Raw genomic sequence first — 16,739 nt, forward strand, 5'->3', positions numbered from 1 at the left:
ACCTGTTCGAGGGTGCGGGAACTTAACTGATCTCGGCCACAACAGGCTGCTTTTCCAAAATATTACGGCAAACCTGGGCGAAATCTCCTCTCAGAAGCATGTCCTTACCTAGCTGACCATCCTTAGTGTATGCACAGGCCTGTGTGCGGCAAGCGGGCCAGCATTAGGCCCCTTACAGCACCAGGCGACTCTTGCCCCGGCCCGGGGTCCCACTCCAGCTTGGCGCTCGGGAAGAGAGACCGAATCCAGCCCGCTGGAGCAGGGCCCCCTCTGTGGCGCGGCCGTCGGCCCGCGCCGCCCCGCCCTGCAGAACGGAGACCAGCGCCCGGGGCCCACCTCGGCACCCCGAGCGTCGTCGGCTTCCCAGTCCCAGTGTCCAGCAAAGCCTTTGTGAGCGCCTGCGATCGCTTCCAGGCTATCTGTTTCTAGCCCGAGCTGAAAATGCAGTGAGAGGACGAGGGACTGCTCGGGCGGCCCCGGCGAGCTGGGCCGCCGGTCACCGAGCGCGCTCTGCAGCGCCAGCGAGGGCCCTTCCGGAACCCCCGGGGGCCCCGCGCCGGGAGCCGCAGCGCGGGCACCCTCTTCGCGAGTGCCACCTCCCCGACGCTACAGGTGGCGGGCAGGGCACCCGGCCCCTCTGCCCGGCCCAGGCCTCCGACGCCTTCCTCGGCTCGGGTGGAGGGAGAGAGCCTAGCCCGCCTAAAGCCTCCTAATCTCGCCGCCCCAGCTCCTTACTCCCACGTCCCTGGGTAGGTTTAAAGCCTCCCGGTCCTTCTGGCTCATTCCTCGCGCTCCCTCCCCCAGTGCCCCCACCCTGGAGCTCAGAACCTGCGCGCGTGACTTCGCCACCGCGTTGACTAGCCCCGGTCGCTGCGGAGCTTGGGAAGGGGAGGGGGGGGGGGAGAAGGGAGGCGGGGAGGGGGAGGGAGGGGCTGGAGGAGATGGAGCCAGGGGAGAGGCCGTGGGTTGGGGCACAATGATCCTCGCAGGGCTAAGCAAAAGCAGCTGCTGGTAACAGGCGCCACCAGGGAGGGAGCGGGTTTCCCAGCCCCGGTCGCTCGGTGCTGCAGCGGGTGCACGGACGGCCAGAGCAAGCGCACGCGGGAGTGACCCGCAGCAGAGACGCGAGCTCTGTCGGCCCACCAAACCCTCGCTGGGACAGAACAGTCCCAGAGGGCTCTCCCGACCAGCCTTCCTCACCAAGGCGTGGTAAAATGCACCCCCCCCCCCCCCCCCCGGCATTGCTCCCTCCCGAACGAGCTGTCTCCCTTCCTTGCTCGCACCCCCCAGTGGGGTGCTAGAGGGAGATCAGTCAAAGCTTCACGAGGAGGTGGGGTGGAGGGCGGCAGCTGACGTCCCTGGCCTCCGTCCCCCACACCCAGCGTCCTTGCGGAGACGTGGCCAAAAGCTTCGCATTGTTTCCTGAGGTCGAGCAGCAAGGACCCGGTTCACTTAGAAACACCTCTGGTTGTGTCTTTTCCCGTGTACTTCTGAGAAGTGAAATAAGGAAATGACGCCTCCTGCACTTTCAGAAGCTCATATGGGACAAGTGTTTGTAAATGCAAAGAATTAAATAAATACATAAATACACAAATAAATAAAACTAAGGAAAATTAATAAACACATGGAAATCCACGACAAGCCGTAACAACTGATTTTTATCTACCATTTTATATCCGTCTAGTATCCATCTAAATATAAAAACCCCGTGATTTTATGTAGTTTACATAAACCACAGGTATTTGGCACTTCATCTTGTGTTTTACTCCGATACATTCATGAATTGGCCATGGGCCTTCCAGACAGACTAAATACATATTTGAATCTTGGAAAAATAAAATTCAGCTCAACTTATCGCATTTACATTTTATGAAGTTTTTTTCTTAATTGGGAGATAGTCCTCTAAAATCCCTTCACCACCCAGTTAGAGTCCTAAGGCTTTCAGCCTCTGGTTCCACTGCTTCAGTGATATCTAGTAATAAAATCTTTGCGGTCCCAGAATATAATCAATCTAGAATTTCTTTCTTTGGATGTTTACATCGTGAGGAGTTTTCGTTACAATCTTGTTAACATGTTTTGTTTAACTCCAGACATGTTAGAAAAGAAAAAAAAAAAAAAAACCTGAACGTTCTTATGGAGAGAATATTTTTTCTTCAATCTTGATTTGACTGAGATATCAGGGGTAGCACTTTGATTTATCTTCCCTTTCCAAAGAAAATTTTGTGTTTGAATTTACTTATCAAATGATACATCCACACTGACAGCTTGTCTTTTGATTTTATTGACAATAATATAAACTTTTAGCAAATAAGAAGGTACCTTCTGAAGCAAAGCAGCTTCCAGAAGTATCTCCTTCGCGTGTCTGCCTACCTGTTCAGCTACCCAAAACAGACCATAAAAAGATGTCTTTTCATCCGCACTTCTCTCGTTCTTGAAAGCTTCAGACATCTCTAAATAAGTGAAATTCGAATGCCCCATTTGAGGGAGCTTATGCATTATAGGGTCTCGGATGTGGACAAAAGAACTGTTCAAAATCTTTCGAGAAATAATCTCCGTGTATTTAGAAACAGGCTGGGGAACGGCATCTCTCTCTCTGAGGTTCCTCCACAAAAACCCCCGCTGGCGAGTCGCTTGTACATTTCTGTCCGTAGACACGTCACTATTCAGGCCATTATCTTCCCTCTTCCACTTTTATTTGGTAAGCGCAGCTGTGAAGAATCAGAAACAATATATATTGGGAAAGAATAAGGGAGATTCTGGAATTCTAAAGCCGTACCATGATTTCTAGTTTCACTTCTCTCTTCCCCACCTCCCCCACCCTCCTATCCCGTTTGCAAGATCACGTGTGCAGTTCTGCATCTCACAGTCTGTTCTCGAATTTCTTATAAGGTCCCCCCCCCCCCAAGTAGTCAAAAAATAATGCCAAGGGGGAAAAAGGCCTGAAATCAAATTGCAGAGCCACCAGGCAGAGCGACCGGACGCGCCTGCACACAGCACCAGCAACCCAGAGTCTCCGCGGCGTTTCCAAGAGCATCAAAATGTGCCGGCGTCCTAGGCTTGAGGAAATAGACGAGGCTTAGGAAAAGAGCTAGACTTCCGTAGAGTGAAGGCGAAATCGGCAGAGAAAAGCCTCCTTTCCGAGGTGAATTTTGCTTAGCTCTCTGAGCCCGGCTCACGTCGTTTGGCGGTCTCTGCTTCTGCGATTCCTCCCACGTTGCCACAGCCCCAGTACGCGCGACCCCAGACGGTCTCTCGTTCTGTCTTGTCTCCCTCTCTCTCTGTCTCTTCCCAAGCTTCCTAGCTCGATTTTCACATCAAGTGAGTCATTCACCATTGATCCTTGCAGCCACGTTCGCAGTATTTCTTGAACAGTAAACACCTCTTTCCAAAGGATTTGATCAGCATTTCTCGCTCACATTTAATTTTGTACATAGTTTCACACCCCCCTGCGCCTAGCCTCACCGGCAATCCAATTCCATTCGCACAGAGTGCAGGTAAACGCATGGTGCCTTTTGCCTCCATCGATGTCATTGTATCTGATTGCGGGTGAGAATTTCGCGAGTTGCTGGAACGACACCCAAAGCGATTAAATTAATGATTTGAGACTGCTAACAAAATTTTACCTAACTTCAAAGATTAAAAATTGCTGCAAGTGGTCGCACTGCAGTCACCACAGGGATCATATTATACACACACACACACACACACACACACACACACACACACAGACGAGTACCTCCTTTTTTCACTCCAACAAACATTTTGCCCCTGCTAATCCAGTAGTTTCCTTAGCTGATCGGGACATGATTTGAGTTTTCCTTTTGCATATATAAATAAATTCTCTGATCTGAAAGGAAATATCTACATCATGTTAGATTTAGGCAAATTATTGAGCTAGGCATTTATTTCAGGATCTACAGCAAATTAAAAAATGAAATCCGGGGATAAGGATTTCAGAGTAAAATGGCCACTAGCTGTCAGCATGCTGTGTGTTCTAAAAAGTGATTGCTAAGATTTCAGTTGGATTCCAACCCCCCCCCCCCCCCCCCCACTTCATAGTCACCATAAATATACTGGTCTGGGGCTATGATTCAGTTAATATAGAGATTTAATATCCTGTCAAAGCACTGGTTTAAATGATGCATAAAGCAATTTTAAGTTTTGTTCCTTCAAGAATACTTTAAGCTATCAAATATTTGTTTGATAAATAGAATACCAAAACAAAGCAAGCAAACACAATGTCTTGTGTTAGGAGAGAAACCACATGGAGGCAAAGAATAAAACAAAGCAAAGAAAAACAGACAAAAACAAAAACAGAAACAGAAGAAGTCAACCCCAATCAGCAATTCAGCTCTCTGAATATCTGACTAATATTCAAGGACACATTAGGTTTTCATTACCAAGAACAGCTCTTAAGTGCCTCTTGTTACATGTTAAGAAATAAAGACAATTACAATGTTGGAAACATAATTTTCCTCACTATAAATATTTTATGCTTATCAAACAAACAGTGGATTGTTTGCTTTCTCCTTTCCACTACTCCTTTGGCACTAATTTTGGCACTTAGATGGTACTTGGTTTGGATGCAAGGCAAGGCTGTTTGAAAATTATCTTTACGGCTACCTCTGGTACTATTCTTCAGGCTTATTTTGGCCAAAAGAGAGCTGATTGTTTCCTCTAAATGGCCTCAGCCCACAATCTCTGCTTTTATAGGATAAACCTTTCATGTTACATCTTTTCAGTGAATCCAAGCTTTCTTATCCTGGGCTCTCTACCTGTTTAGTTTTATTTTTGCATGAGGACAGAACTCACAAAATAGAATCCGTTTTAAGAAAATGTTGATAGTAATTTACAATTACAAACCAAAAGTCAACAAGAGTACTATCAGCTATCTGCCAAAAACATGGTCAGGAAATAGCAAATGAGATTTAACCTAGATAAGTACAAGTAGTATGTCTGGGGAAATATAATCTAAAAGTCATAAAGTTGAGGTCCAACTTCATACTCTTCATGAGTCAAACTCCCAGATATTTCCGTTCTGCTGGTCATGAGAGTTTACTTATGGAGAATGCAGTTCTGTTCTAAACTATACTGGAAGAGCAATTATGTTGGTTATATTTTTTTAATGCACCTGCAATTTTATTCTTGGAGAAAAAGGTGCTGTTTTAAAAATTTGCTAGTTGTGAGAAAGAGGAATAAATCTGATGCTTGTTTGTCATATGATATTACAGAAAGGTAAAAAGAACAGCCAAGCCGTTGGCTGTGGAGTGGGGGCAAGAGCAAAGGACTGCCACATCAAGGAATCATATTCCCCTGAAGCACTTGTTAGATATCATCTCTTTATAAAAGTAAAGGCAGCTCACAAATGGATATGCTAATAAGTAGAATGATCTGGATAAAAGCAAATGGGAAGTTCAGGAAAGCTCCACCTATAACAGTCGTTGAGAATGAAAAGTATCTATATGCCAAGAGAGAAAAATGATAAAAAGAAAAGAAAAATTGGGCAAATTAGATTAAATTCAGAAAGACTGAATCTCAGTAACTTTGGAAGATTCACCTAAAAGGAAAAGATCAACACAACAGGTATTATTTGTTCTAACTAATCAAAAGTACAATAAAGTTTGCTGTAGTAATTACTTGTGAGACATAGGGTATGGGTAACACATAACTTGACAATTCATCTTAAGTCTTTGCTTTAGTAGAAAGCTGGCCAAGGATCCTTGTGTTGTATCCCAAACTCGGTTTCCTAAGTTGTAAGTGCATAAAGCGCCCTTTTACTACATACCCCCCAAGTCGCTAGTATAAAGAATTTGATAATGTTCTTTACAAGTCTTCATAGGACGAAATGTATTTGCTAATGTTAGTTAGTCAACAACAAATGGATTAGAAAACTAGCCCTGATGTAACAAGAAATTAGATGTAAAAGTCAAAACTTATGGCTCATGTAGAAAGTTCACTATGGCTCATGTAATAAGTTCACTATGGCTCATGTAATAAGTTCCTGTCTAGTGGATAAATTTCTCCCTGGTTTACCTCATACCACTTTTTAGTGGATCAATAGGCATAGACCTTAACTTTCAGATCACAGGATATTTCAGTAGACTAAAAATCACAAGTACTTTTTAAAGTATAAAGGCCTTAAAGCATAGGGATCGTCTTGTGCATAATATCTCTTGGTATTATTATTCTAGTGCCTTCAATTCATGCTCTCTATCCAGACATACTCCAGGAGTTAACATGATGCTAACAGTATTAAGTGATTTAGCTAAGTGAAAAAAGAAAGACCGGTACTGGGGGGAAAAAATCATTGATCGATTAAAAGTTTCTTGAAATGGCTTCTGCACATAAGAAAATGTCTAACTCACACTTGAAGAGTTGGCTTGACTCTTGGTTGTTCCATATGGTCCAGTCTTCTCCAACTGATGATCACAAGTAAATCTTGATCTAAGCTAGTGGGCTGGATCTTCTTTCCCCTTTAAGGAAAACTCCCATTAGGTGCATTTGACAAGTCTTTCGAGATGAAAGTACATTGCCAAACCAAATAATAAAAGGATTTTTAAAGTGTGTGCGCGTGTGTGTGTGTCTGCGTGAGTGCACGTGCACGTGAGAGAGAGAGAAAGAGAGAGAGAGAGAGAGAGAAGCACAAAATTTCTTTTGAATCAGGATTGCTCATAATATACCTAACCTGTCATTGTAGACAGAATACAAATGCTCAAAGAACTACAAAACTTCTGTTGATTTTTGTCCTCTGCCTTCTGTGGATGTGTATTTGAGAGTTTGAATAGGTCCTTGGTTTAAACATATATTTCTGTCACATGTGTTCTATGTTTATGCCATAAACTAGAGTAAAAAATTCTACACTTAAGCAATTTTTGTGCCTTCATGTGCAAGAAACCCTGTCATTTCTTTATTGTACATAGGTAGGTTAGGATAGCAGTTAAGATTAGCATTTTATGACATGTAAACAGCTCAATGTTCTTGGTCCAATATAAACTAACAGATACATAATTGAGTCCTTATGGTAGTTACTAGTTTTTTACATGGAAATTCTCTTCCTCTCTCTCTCTCTCCATATATTTATATATATATATATATATATATGCACACACACATACATATATACATGTACATGTATATATGTATGTGTGTGTGTGTATATATATACACACACACACACATATATATATACACACATCGATAGATGAGTATAAACATATATATTCTCAAGTGGTTATGAATATGTGTTTTATTGGATCTTGGCTTGGTGTTACGAAGGACACTTAAATTTTTATTGAAACTTTTATTCATACTTGTATTCTTGTCAAATGGAAAAATAAGTATATTTTATGTTAAAAATAAACCTATCTTAGGTGGTATCATGCATTTGCAGATTGTGACCCCATGCCCAGACAGGACTACAAATCCACACTGTGCCTGTGACTGATTTGGCAGAGAGATGTGTAAAATTTGGATTTCCCAATCCAAATTTGGGATTTGGATTTCTGATTTGGCAGAGAGATGTGTAAAAACCTCAAGTAGTCAACAGCTCCCTATTGGCTGTGCATCTGAGGGGCTCAAGAGCATTGTTTATTCCAGCAAGTGTCTGGAATACATTATACTCAATAAATTGGCTCCTGCTACTCCCGTTTTGGAGAATATGAAGAATTTGTATACTGCACTAAAATAAATGTACTTTGCCCAAATAGCAATTTTCCTTAATAGGAAATTCTGAATATGACTTTATCTTCTGAATCTAGTGCTGCCAATATTTTAAACACATGGCGTTTCCTAAAGAGCAGTAATGAAATAATTCTTCACACCTTCAAGTTCAGAAACTGGTTCAAAATTTAGCTATTTTTATCCAAAGACCATATGAATCTAGGTTTTGAGATGTTAGAAAAATAAAATGGTAGAATATTTGGGTTTGGAGCTGTTCTATATATATATTTAAAGAAATATTAGAATCAGCGATCAAAAGACTCTTTGTATTAATACATAAAATTTTAGATTATATGTTATTACTTCTAAATTACAAAGATTGATTTTTTAAATACGATTTTCAAATAAATACCATGCCTGTAGTCTTTGACAAAAGAAACTTTCATTGCTTTTGGTGAGTTCATAGCAGATACTTATATTTGGTATTTTGGGGTTTTGTTACTTCCTCCTTAAATAAAACTTTTGATCACCTGAGCTCTAAAAGACTCTGGATTTGCTTTTTTATATCATATTTTTTAATATTCATAATGAGAAAGGATAAGCAATGGATTCAAAAAGGCAAGGTCGTCCTCATCAACTGGCTGCTTTGGTTATTATTTCTATTTGGACAAGGTATTGGGGAATTATTGAGTTAACATAATTTATCAGTACACTGACTTGTAGGCGAAATCCTCTCACCTGACATACATGGTCCATTTTGGAAAGTTTCAGGGTCTGCACACTAATAAACATCCAACAGTTTAGGACCCCTAATCCGTGTTTGTGTATCTTTCTATTTATTTCCTGCATGTTGGTCTTATCTCAATCTATAACCTATGGTCTTTGAAGGTGAAGGATTCTGACTCTAACTTCATGGTATCTCGTACAAGCCAGCAGATACTTGACTCATAAACAACAGCTAAGCATGTGACTCTAGATGTTTGCCAGAGTATGCACAATTATATCTGTATTCATACCGTGCTTTAGACTTTCAGAGGGCCTTTTGCCTACATGATCTCATTCGATGTGAATAATTGAGTGACGATGCGGAAGGCATTTTATTTGAGAGCGAGAGAGAGAACTGCAAACATTTTAATGCTGCTCACTGAGAAGCAAGAGTCCTTATAAGAGCAAATCATCAAAGTGTCTGCAAATCCTTCACTGCTTGTGATTGGATTCCCTAATCAAGTAAGCGGAAGTTGCCAAAGAAGGAGGAGCTCAGATTACTGGCCTCTGAGGGAGGTTTCATCCAATGCTGAAATACTTTACAGGTTGAATCCAGGTTGGCCCTAGCCCCCATCAACTCAAAGATACAGAGGGACTTGGAGGTTACAGAAACTTCCACCTACCCTCCCCAAGTGTTCCTCGATGCAGAGAAAGGCAAAAGTCCTTAAGTTACAGTACTTACCTTTAAGACCACTTATAAAATTATTCGAATCTCTGATGTTTTAATAAGTTTCAGTCTGACGACTTATTCCTTGAAGTGCTCCCCACCCACCAGGGGGGGAAAAAAATCACCATGTCACTCGGCCTGTCTGTCCCTACAGGCCCACCTCAAGCACACCTAACTGCCCCACGCTGACAGACCAACCCCCCTCCACCCTCACCCTGAGTTTAAACACGGCCAAGGCTGAGGAGTCCTAGACACCCCGCGGGGCGTGGGCAGCAGGCCCAGGCTCCAGCTCCCGTGCGGAGGGGAGTCGGGGCCCAGGGAGGGGACTGGGGGCCGGGAGGGGGGACTGGGAAGACCGGGGGTGCTGGGAAGAGGGTTCCCCTCGCCAGCGCCGGCCCTGGTGTCGCTGCGCACTCGGAGCCGCGCAAAGGGCGCCCCTCAACCCGGAGGCACAGGCGCATTTCAGAAGGAGAGAAAGAAAAAAGCCACCACCGGCTCGAATTTCTGGAAGCCAGAGCCGTTTTTTGCCCTAAACACCGAGACAGAACCCCTCTAAGCGCTGCCCTGGCCTCTCCGTTACCCATTTTCGGTTTGTTTTCGGAAGAACCGGTTCCTCAGCCCCGCGTCGCCGCAGTTGGGACCCGAGTAAGTCCAGCCGCCGGGACCCTGTCGCCAGCCACCCTCCCCTCGCGCGCTCTCTTCCCACCTTCGCCCGCGGCGGCTGCGCTCCGGCCCCTGCCCGGGCTGCCCGGCCGCTTTGGCCTCCAGTCCGGTTGCAGTGACGGGGAGAGACTTTGTTGTGAAACTGAATCTGACCCTCTGGCTTCCAGGCAGCGGCCGAGAGCCCGGGGCCGCGGCCCCACCCGGGGCGGGAGGGCGGCGATGGGAGCCCGGGGAGCCGCGGAGGGGGCGCCGCCGCCGCCGCCGCCGCCGCCGGGGTCCCGACCCCCGGGCGAGCGCGCGCGCCGCCCGCACCCCAGCCCGCCGGCCTCGTCCGAGGCGCGGGCACCGCCGCCAGGTACGCCAGGCCACCTGGAAGGGCGCGGCGGTGCGCGCAGTGCTGGGGACGCGCGTCGCCCCTTTGCCTGGAAGCCTTGGGGCGCCCGCTGCACGTGGAGGGCTGTGTCTGGGGCCGGTTTGTTTTCCTTCCGGGAGGTGGTGACTGATTGGGACGTCGGGGGACCGAGGGGGGTCATCTTGGCCCTATTTGATGTTGTGATTGCTGTCTTGGACGTGTGCTTGCGCTCGAAGCTCCAGTAATGGAAAACATTTGGGGAGCAGTTGAGGCAAGCAGATATTTATATTTAGTGCTTTCTAGCCCCCCTCCCGTCCCCAGGATTCCTTACTGTGGCTGAAAGTGAGTCGGTTGGTCCAAATCAAAGAGGCCAGTTAAAAGAAGTAGCAGATGAATTGGAGAGGTCAACAATGGTGACCCATTATTATTTCTAGGAATAATTAAGAAGCCGATGAGAAATAGACAGGATCTCTGCTTTGCCTTCGGTGAGTTTGGGGGGAGGTGGGGACAATGCCTCCAGTACAGACAATTTTTATTGTTTTCTTCATGTTCAGACCCACCCAACATTTTTCTGGTGGCCACACTGATGAATGCTAGCCAAATAAGTCATCTCATAAGACCCAAAGCCTCTTCCAAAAATCCGGGTGGGAGGAGGACTCAAACCTGTAGAGAAGTGCGAGTTAATTACCTGTTCAGAAGAATCAAAGCAAGTGTATACTCAGCACACAAAGTCGCAGCTATGAGTGAGAAGTGCTACAATAATGTAGAAGCAGGATGTCCATGTAGAACAAGAGGGCATTCTTTCATTCTCTTCAGAGACCCCAAGTGTGCCGTATGTCAAGCTCTGAGCTGTTCAGTGAGCCAACACTGGGAAAGGCGCCATGTACCAAGCATCGAGTTACATGGGTAAAAATGGGTAAAAACGTTCCTGAAGGAGCAGTGTGGTGGACAGTTGTGACCTCATGTGATTAGTACTCTAATGGGCGAAGTCACAGGTGTGCCAGGCTTCCTGGAAGAGAGGACTGAATGAGCCTTGCAAGGTAGGCAGGAGTCTGGGTGGACAGTGTGCCCTCTAGGCAGAGACTTTTGGCACCAGAGGCATTTAGAAGTAATCTGGAGTGGCTGTGGGTGAGCAGGAGGGACCTGGGATGTGGTAGAGATGTGCAGGGGTGGTAACTGGGGCCAGCTTGGAAAGGATTTGGTTATCAGACCACATCAGACTGAATCAGACTTGTTCCCTACTTTGGGAGAGAGCACAATCTAACAAGTTTCACAATTTTGGAACATGTAAAGGCCTTGGAGAGAAGGCAGATCACTGTGCTAATTAAGATCAGTTACAAAATAGGAACTATGAAAAAAATCTGTTAGTGGGATTATTTAGCCCATAAAAAAAGTCAAGGTGTTCACAACAGGTAATTAAAGAGAGGGAGTGCTACGATAACAGTATTGTTTTACTAATTGTTATATTAGTAACCTGAAATACAGCTTCTAAAAGTGTCTGATTGTTCTTAAGCAGTTGACTTACATGATAATTTTTGGAAGTAAATACTAGAGACAGTTAGGCATATCGGGTTATCGTTTCATGACCTTTCATCCCTTACAAAATACTTATCATCTGCTCAACACAAATTTAGTGTAGGATGCATTTTCAATCATCTCTATCCTATTGGATGGTATTAATGTCATCGTATAGGTGAGGAAACAGGCTCAGAGAGGTGAATTTTTCCAAGATCACAGAGCTGGTAAGTGTCAGAGTTATCAACTGCAGCCCTCCTCCTCCTGCTCTAAGCCTTCAGTAGTCTTTTTCACCCTTTGACTCATCAGGACTAACTCTGTTTTTGGCTTTCTCCCCTTTATCATCTCTATCAGTGACTTGAAAGTTGCAAGCTAAAGCCGTGGTTTTTAGGTTGGTGCATTACGTAAAACTGGAACGGATGCATCAGTCATTGGCTTGCAGAACCCTGAGTCACAGAACAGCGAGTGAGCTTGATTGACACGCAGAAATTAACAAAATGAGAATTTCACAGGGATGAGTCAGTTCCTCAAATAGAGAATAGAGGGATAATGCCTTGAAAATAGGTCATTTGCCCAAGAGTTTGAGTGTCCCTAAGCTCAGTACGGTGTTTACATCCAGGGACCACTGGCCAACAGATATGTCCTGTGGAGGGAGATCAGAAAGTTAAGTAACTCATTTTAAAAAAGATATTTTGGGCCTAGAAAGGAGAGCCCTTAGGGGATATTATTAATCTTAAATGTTTCAAGAACTACTTTGTATAGGAGGGTATTGAAATATGTTTGTGTCTGTGCAGAAGAAAAACTGATTTTAGAGAAAGGGGCTTTGATGGGTCTATTTCAGCTCAGTATAAGGGAGCACCACCTAAAGGTTAAACCTTCCAGTTGTGGACCAAGCTTGCCAAGCTGGTGAATTTCTGTCCCCGGAAGTGTTCATGCAGAAGCGGGTTGGCTGCCTGTAAAGGATGTTTTATTTATTTATTTATTTATTTACTTATTTATTTATTTAAAAAAAAGTTTTAATGTTTATTTTTGAGAGAGAGAGAGAGAGAGAGAGAGGGAGAGAGAGAAGGGGAGGGGCAGAGGGAAAGGGAGACACAGAATTGTAAGCAGGCTCCAGGCTCTGAGCTGTCAGCACGGAGCTCAATGCAGGGCTGGAACTCACGAACTGTGAGATCATGACCTGAGCCAAAGTGGAACTCTTAACCAATTGTGCCCAGGTGCCCCTGTAAAGGATGTTTTAGATGACTCCCACTCTAGATGGGAATTTGGATTCCACAACTTCCTTCTGTGGCCCCATCACATCTCATACCATGTATATCCCTGTGGATTATGTTACCTATTTTTTTCTGATGGAATTGAGGGGAGGCAGATTTCTGAAACTTTTTTAGCTTTGCTGTAATGTAAGTTACCCTTTGATTTTAAGGAAAGAGTGAGATTCATGAAACCCTGAGCCAGTACATCTTTTCTGACAGCTTAATGCTTTCTCCATTACTGTCTTTATTTTCGATGTTTTGGCCTCTGAGACGTAGTCCTGCAATCTTATTACATCAAGTAATCCTTTCTCTGGTCAAGAAGCAAGTAAGAGTCAGCATCCAGGAAATGAAGAAAATGCTTTGCTAAACTTTAGTTGTGATTGTCAAGGGGAAGGGAATAGTGTTGGAGCAGAGCAGAGAGGTGTTTATTCTCTAGTTTCTCCTAAACTGGCACATGTAATATGCATTAGCTTTTTTTTTTTTTTTTTTTCAACGTTTATTTATTTTTTTGGGACAGAGAGAGACAGAGCATGAACGGGGGAGGGGCAGAGAGAGAGGGAGACACAGAATCGGAAACAGGCTCCAGGCTCTGAGCCATCAGCCCAGAGCCTGACGCGGGGCTCGAACTCACGGACCGCGAGATCGTGACCTGGCTGAAGTCGGACGCTTAACCGACTGCGCCACCCAGGCGCCCCAATATGCATTAGCTTTAAGGTCTAATGATGAACATACGTTACCTAATGAGCTGGACATTGAAGTCTATGCCTATATCCATGGCTAAAATTGCCTCTGAATTTTAGCGGAAATGGCATAAGAGTCTGAGAAATAAATCTTTCCATTTTATTTTTTAGAAATAAACCTGCTTTTTAAATTTTGATAACTGAATTTTTTGTAGGCCAAATACTTTATGAATCTGACCCAGGGTATTACTGAAAACCGGACCACCATTCAACATTCAAATTTAACTCTTTAAAAAATAAAACCTTCAGAATCGTAACTATTGACATGCCAGTTGAGCCTTAACGTTAAACAACATTATGTACTTTTTAATCCTCACCTCTTAAACCAAGGATATGTTTTAAAGCCCCTTTTCGGGGGCGCCTAGGTGGCTTAGTCAATAAAGCATCCGACTTCATCTCAGGTCATGATCTGCATTGGGCTCTCTGGTGACAGCGCAGAGCCTGGAGCCTGCTTCGGATTCTGTGTCTCCCTCTCTCTCTGCCCCTCCCCTGCTTTCTCTCTCTCTCTTTCTCTCTCAAGGATAAATAAACATTAAAAGAAAAAGAAAGAAAGAAAGAAAGAAAGAGAAGGAAAGAGAAAGAAAGAAAGAAAGAAAGAAAGAAAGAAAGAAAGAGAGAGAGAGAGAGAGAGAGAAAGAAAGAAAGAAAGAAAGAAAGAAAGAAAAAGAAAAAACCCCTTTTCACTTTTACACCTGAAAGTGAACATTATTGTTGGACCCATATAGTTTACTCAAGCAGGAGTGAATATCACCTGTGTTAGAGGCGAGTGTTGGTGGATAAACAGTTAGACAAAGGTCAGCACTAATATCATGTTTTATTTGGAGGGGCAGGGACTATTATGTCCAGTGGAGAAGGCCGTCATCATCAAAACGTTAATTCCTTGATGGTGCTGGAAAAAAGAGGTTGACAACTGAAAAGAAACGTGAATTGTGGCACATTTGAAAAAAATCAAGCTGAAGTGTATAGTTCAATGAGCTTTGATAATCATTTTCGCTCATGTCACCACTACAGTCAAGGTAGAGAACACTTGTAAGTGCCCCAGATGGTTCCCTTGTGCCCCTTTACAGTCCGTCCGCCACTTTCCACCCCCTCGGCTCTGGCCCCAAGCAGCCACTGTCCTGCTTTCCATTCCTATGGGTGAGTTTTTCGTGGTGTATTTTTCACACCTTAGGAGGTATTTAATGGTAGATCTTCCTATATAAAAGAAAAGGAGTTGGTGTTTCCTATCTCCACTTGGCCTTTTGAATGAAGTGAGAACATTCATCGTTTAGTTCTAGTCATTTACTTAATTTAAACAGCAGAAAAACATAACCCCTGAGTGGTACCAATGTAGTTGGCTACCAGTTATTGCAGACCTTGTTATTTTTTTACCTTTATTTATTTATGTTGAGAGAGCAAGAGAGAGAAAGGGAGGGGCAGAGAGAGAGAGAGCGAGAGAGTTCCAAGCAGGCTTCACACTATCAGCAAGGAGCCCGATGTGGGGCTGGCACTCGTGAATTGTGAGATCACGACCTGAACCGAGATCAGGAGTTTGATGCTTAACCAACTGAGCCACCAGGCGCCCTGTGGACCTTATTGTTTTACAACTGAAACTATAGTCTCTGTAGGCTGAGAAACTATTTCCGTGATACATTTTTTTTAAAAAACTACATCCCTGGAGGACTGACAATACCCTCAATCCAGCAGATACAGCAGAATTAATATACCAGCCTAGTGAAATTTTAGATGAATTTCTCATTTGTGATTGTGGTGTTTTTTTTTTTAAGGTTTATTTAGTTTTAAGAGAGAGAGAGACAAGGGGGGGGGGATGAGAAGGAGGAGGGGCAGAGAGAGAGTGAAAGAGAGACAGAGAGAGAGAGAGAGAGAGAATCTGAAGCAGACTCCATGGGGCTCGAACTCACAAACCATGAGATCACAATTTGAGCCAAAGTCAGACAGCTGACTGCCTGAGCCACCCAGGGGCCCCTGTGATTTATATTTTTAGCTTATTTTCTCTTGGATGCCTGCATTTCTTCATTACATATGAGATTTATAGGCCTGTGGTTCCTAAGCAACATGCTACCACACAACCATGGTTCCTCAAATCCCTCGTGGATATGCCACCAATCATAATCAGTGGGCACCATTTACTATTTCTATGCTTGAATATAAATTATTTTATGACAGGGGCACCTGGGGTGGCTCGGTCAGTTAAGCATCTGACTCTTGATTTCGGCTCGGGTCATGATCTCCCAGTTCCTGAGATTGAGCCCCCATCAGGCTCTGTGCTGATAGCATGGAGCCTGCTTGGAATTCTCTCTGTCCCTCTCTCTGTCCCTCTGCCCTGCTTGTACTCACATGCATGTTCTCTCTCTCTCTCTCTCTCTCTCTCTCTCTCACTCTTTCTCTCTCTCTCTCAAAATAAATAAAAAAAGTTAAAAAATGGTTTTTTTTTTTTCAACGTTTATTTATTTTTGGGACAGAGAGAGACAGAGCATGAACAGGGGAGGGGCAGAGAGAGAGGGAGACACAGAATCGGAAACAGGCTCCAGGCTCTGAGCCATCAGCCCAGAGCCCGACGCGGGGCTCGACCTCACGGACCGCGAGATCGTGACCTGGCTGAAGTCGGACGCTTAAAACCGACTGCGCCACCCAGGCGCCCCTAAAAAATGGTTTGATGACAATGGTCGGTTAGACTCCACCAACCGAGTCGTGTGGCGTGGTGATTCACCTTGCTGAAAGAAGAGGAGGGAGTGGTCAGGATGGTAATGAAAGATCCCATATTTACTGGAATGAGGTTTGGCTTTTCATCTGGAGTCCACGAGAGCAGATCGTATTCAAAGAGCAATGCTGAGTGGAAGAGAGAGCAAGTGACCGATGTGGGAGATCAGCACAGTGAAGGTCTGCATCGTGATTTGGTTAAGGCTTTCAAACGCCCAGCCGTGGTTTTTCCTATTCAAACGTTCGTCTGTGAACATGAAAATTTGGTACCTTTCAATAGGGGAAGATTCACGAATGCTGTTGAGATTCCAGGATCTGTGGGAGCAATTTCCTTTGAATATCCTTAAAATATGACTTTCATGTTGCATCTCCTCGTACTAGGGCCACTGTTATATGTGAGAGAAATCTGAATAAGTGAATTTGAC

The 16,739-nt window shown here is 44.4% G+C and overlaps 1 protein-coding gene across 1 annotated transcript; it reads right to left on the bottom strand.

Annotated features, from left to right (window-relative positions):
* Window positions 1–1,741: 1,741 nt before the first annotated feature.
* On the bottom strand, window positions 1,742–16,375 carry LOC123586641. Its single transcript, XM_045455842.1, has 6 exons — window positions 16,300–16,375; window positions 10,672–10,769; window positions 9,798–10,294; window positions 6,366–6,473; window positions 3,332–3,565; window positions 1,742–2,708 (listed from the first exon to the last, which is right to left on the bottom strand). Exons 1-6 carry the CDS (start codon window positions 16,373–16,375, stop codon window positions 2,672–2,674), a joined length of 1,050 nt encoding a protein of 349 aa, XP_045311798.1. The 3' UTR covers window positions 1,742–2,671.
* Between the last annotated feature and the right edge of the window lie 364 nt (window positions 16,376–16,739).

Source organism: Leopardus geoffroyi, chromosome C3 (genome assembly GCF_018350155.1).
Source record: "Leopardus geoffroyi isolate Oge1 chromosome C3, O.geoffroyi_Oge1_pat1.0, whole genome shotgun sequence".
Taxonomy (NCBI): domain Eukaryota; kingdom Metazoa; phylum Chordata; class Mammalia; order Carnivora; family Felidae; genus Leopardus; species Leopardus geoffroyi.

Excerpts from the sequence above, each read along its gene's own strand:
- LOC123586641 (XM_045455842.1), bottom strand. The coding sequence starts at position 16,375 with ATGGGATCTTTCATTACCATCCTGACCACTCCCTCCTCTTCTTTCAGC. Across the intron at positions 3,566-6,365 it reads GTCAAGCCAACTCTTCAAGT|CAACTCGCGAAATTCTCACC; the intron begins GTGAGTTAGACA and ends GTGTCGTTCCAG. Across the intron at positions 2,709-3,331 it reads CGTGGCTGCAAGGATCAATG|CTGCGCTTACCAAATAAAAG; the intron begins GTGAATGACTCA and ends GATTCTTCACAG.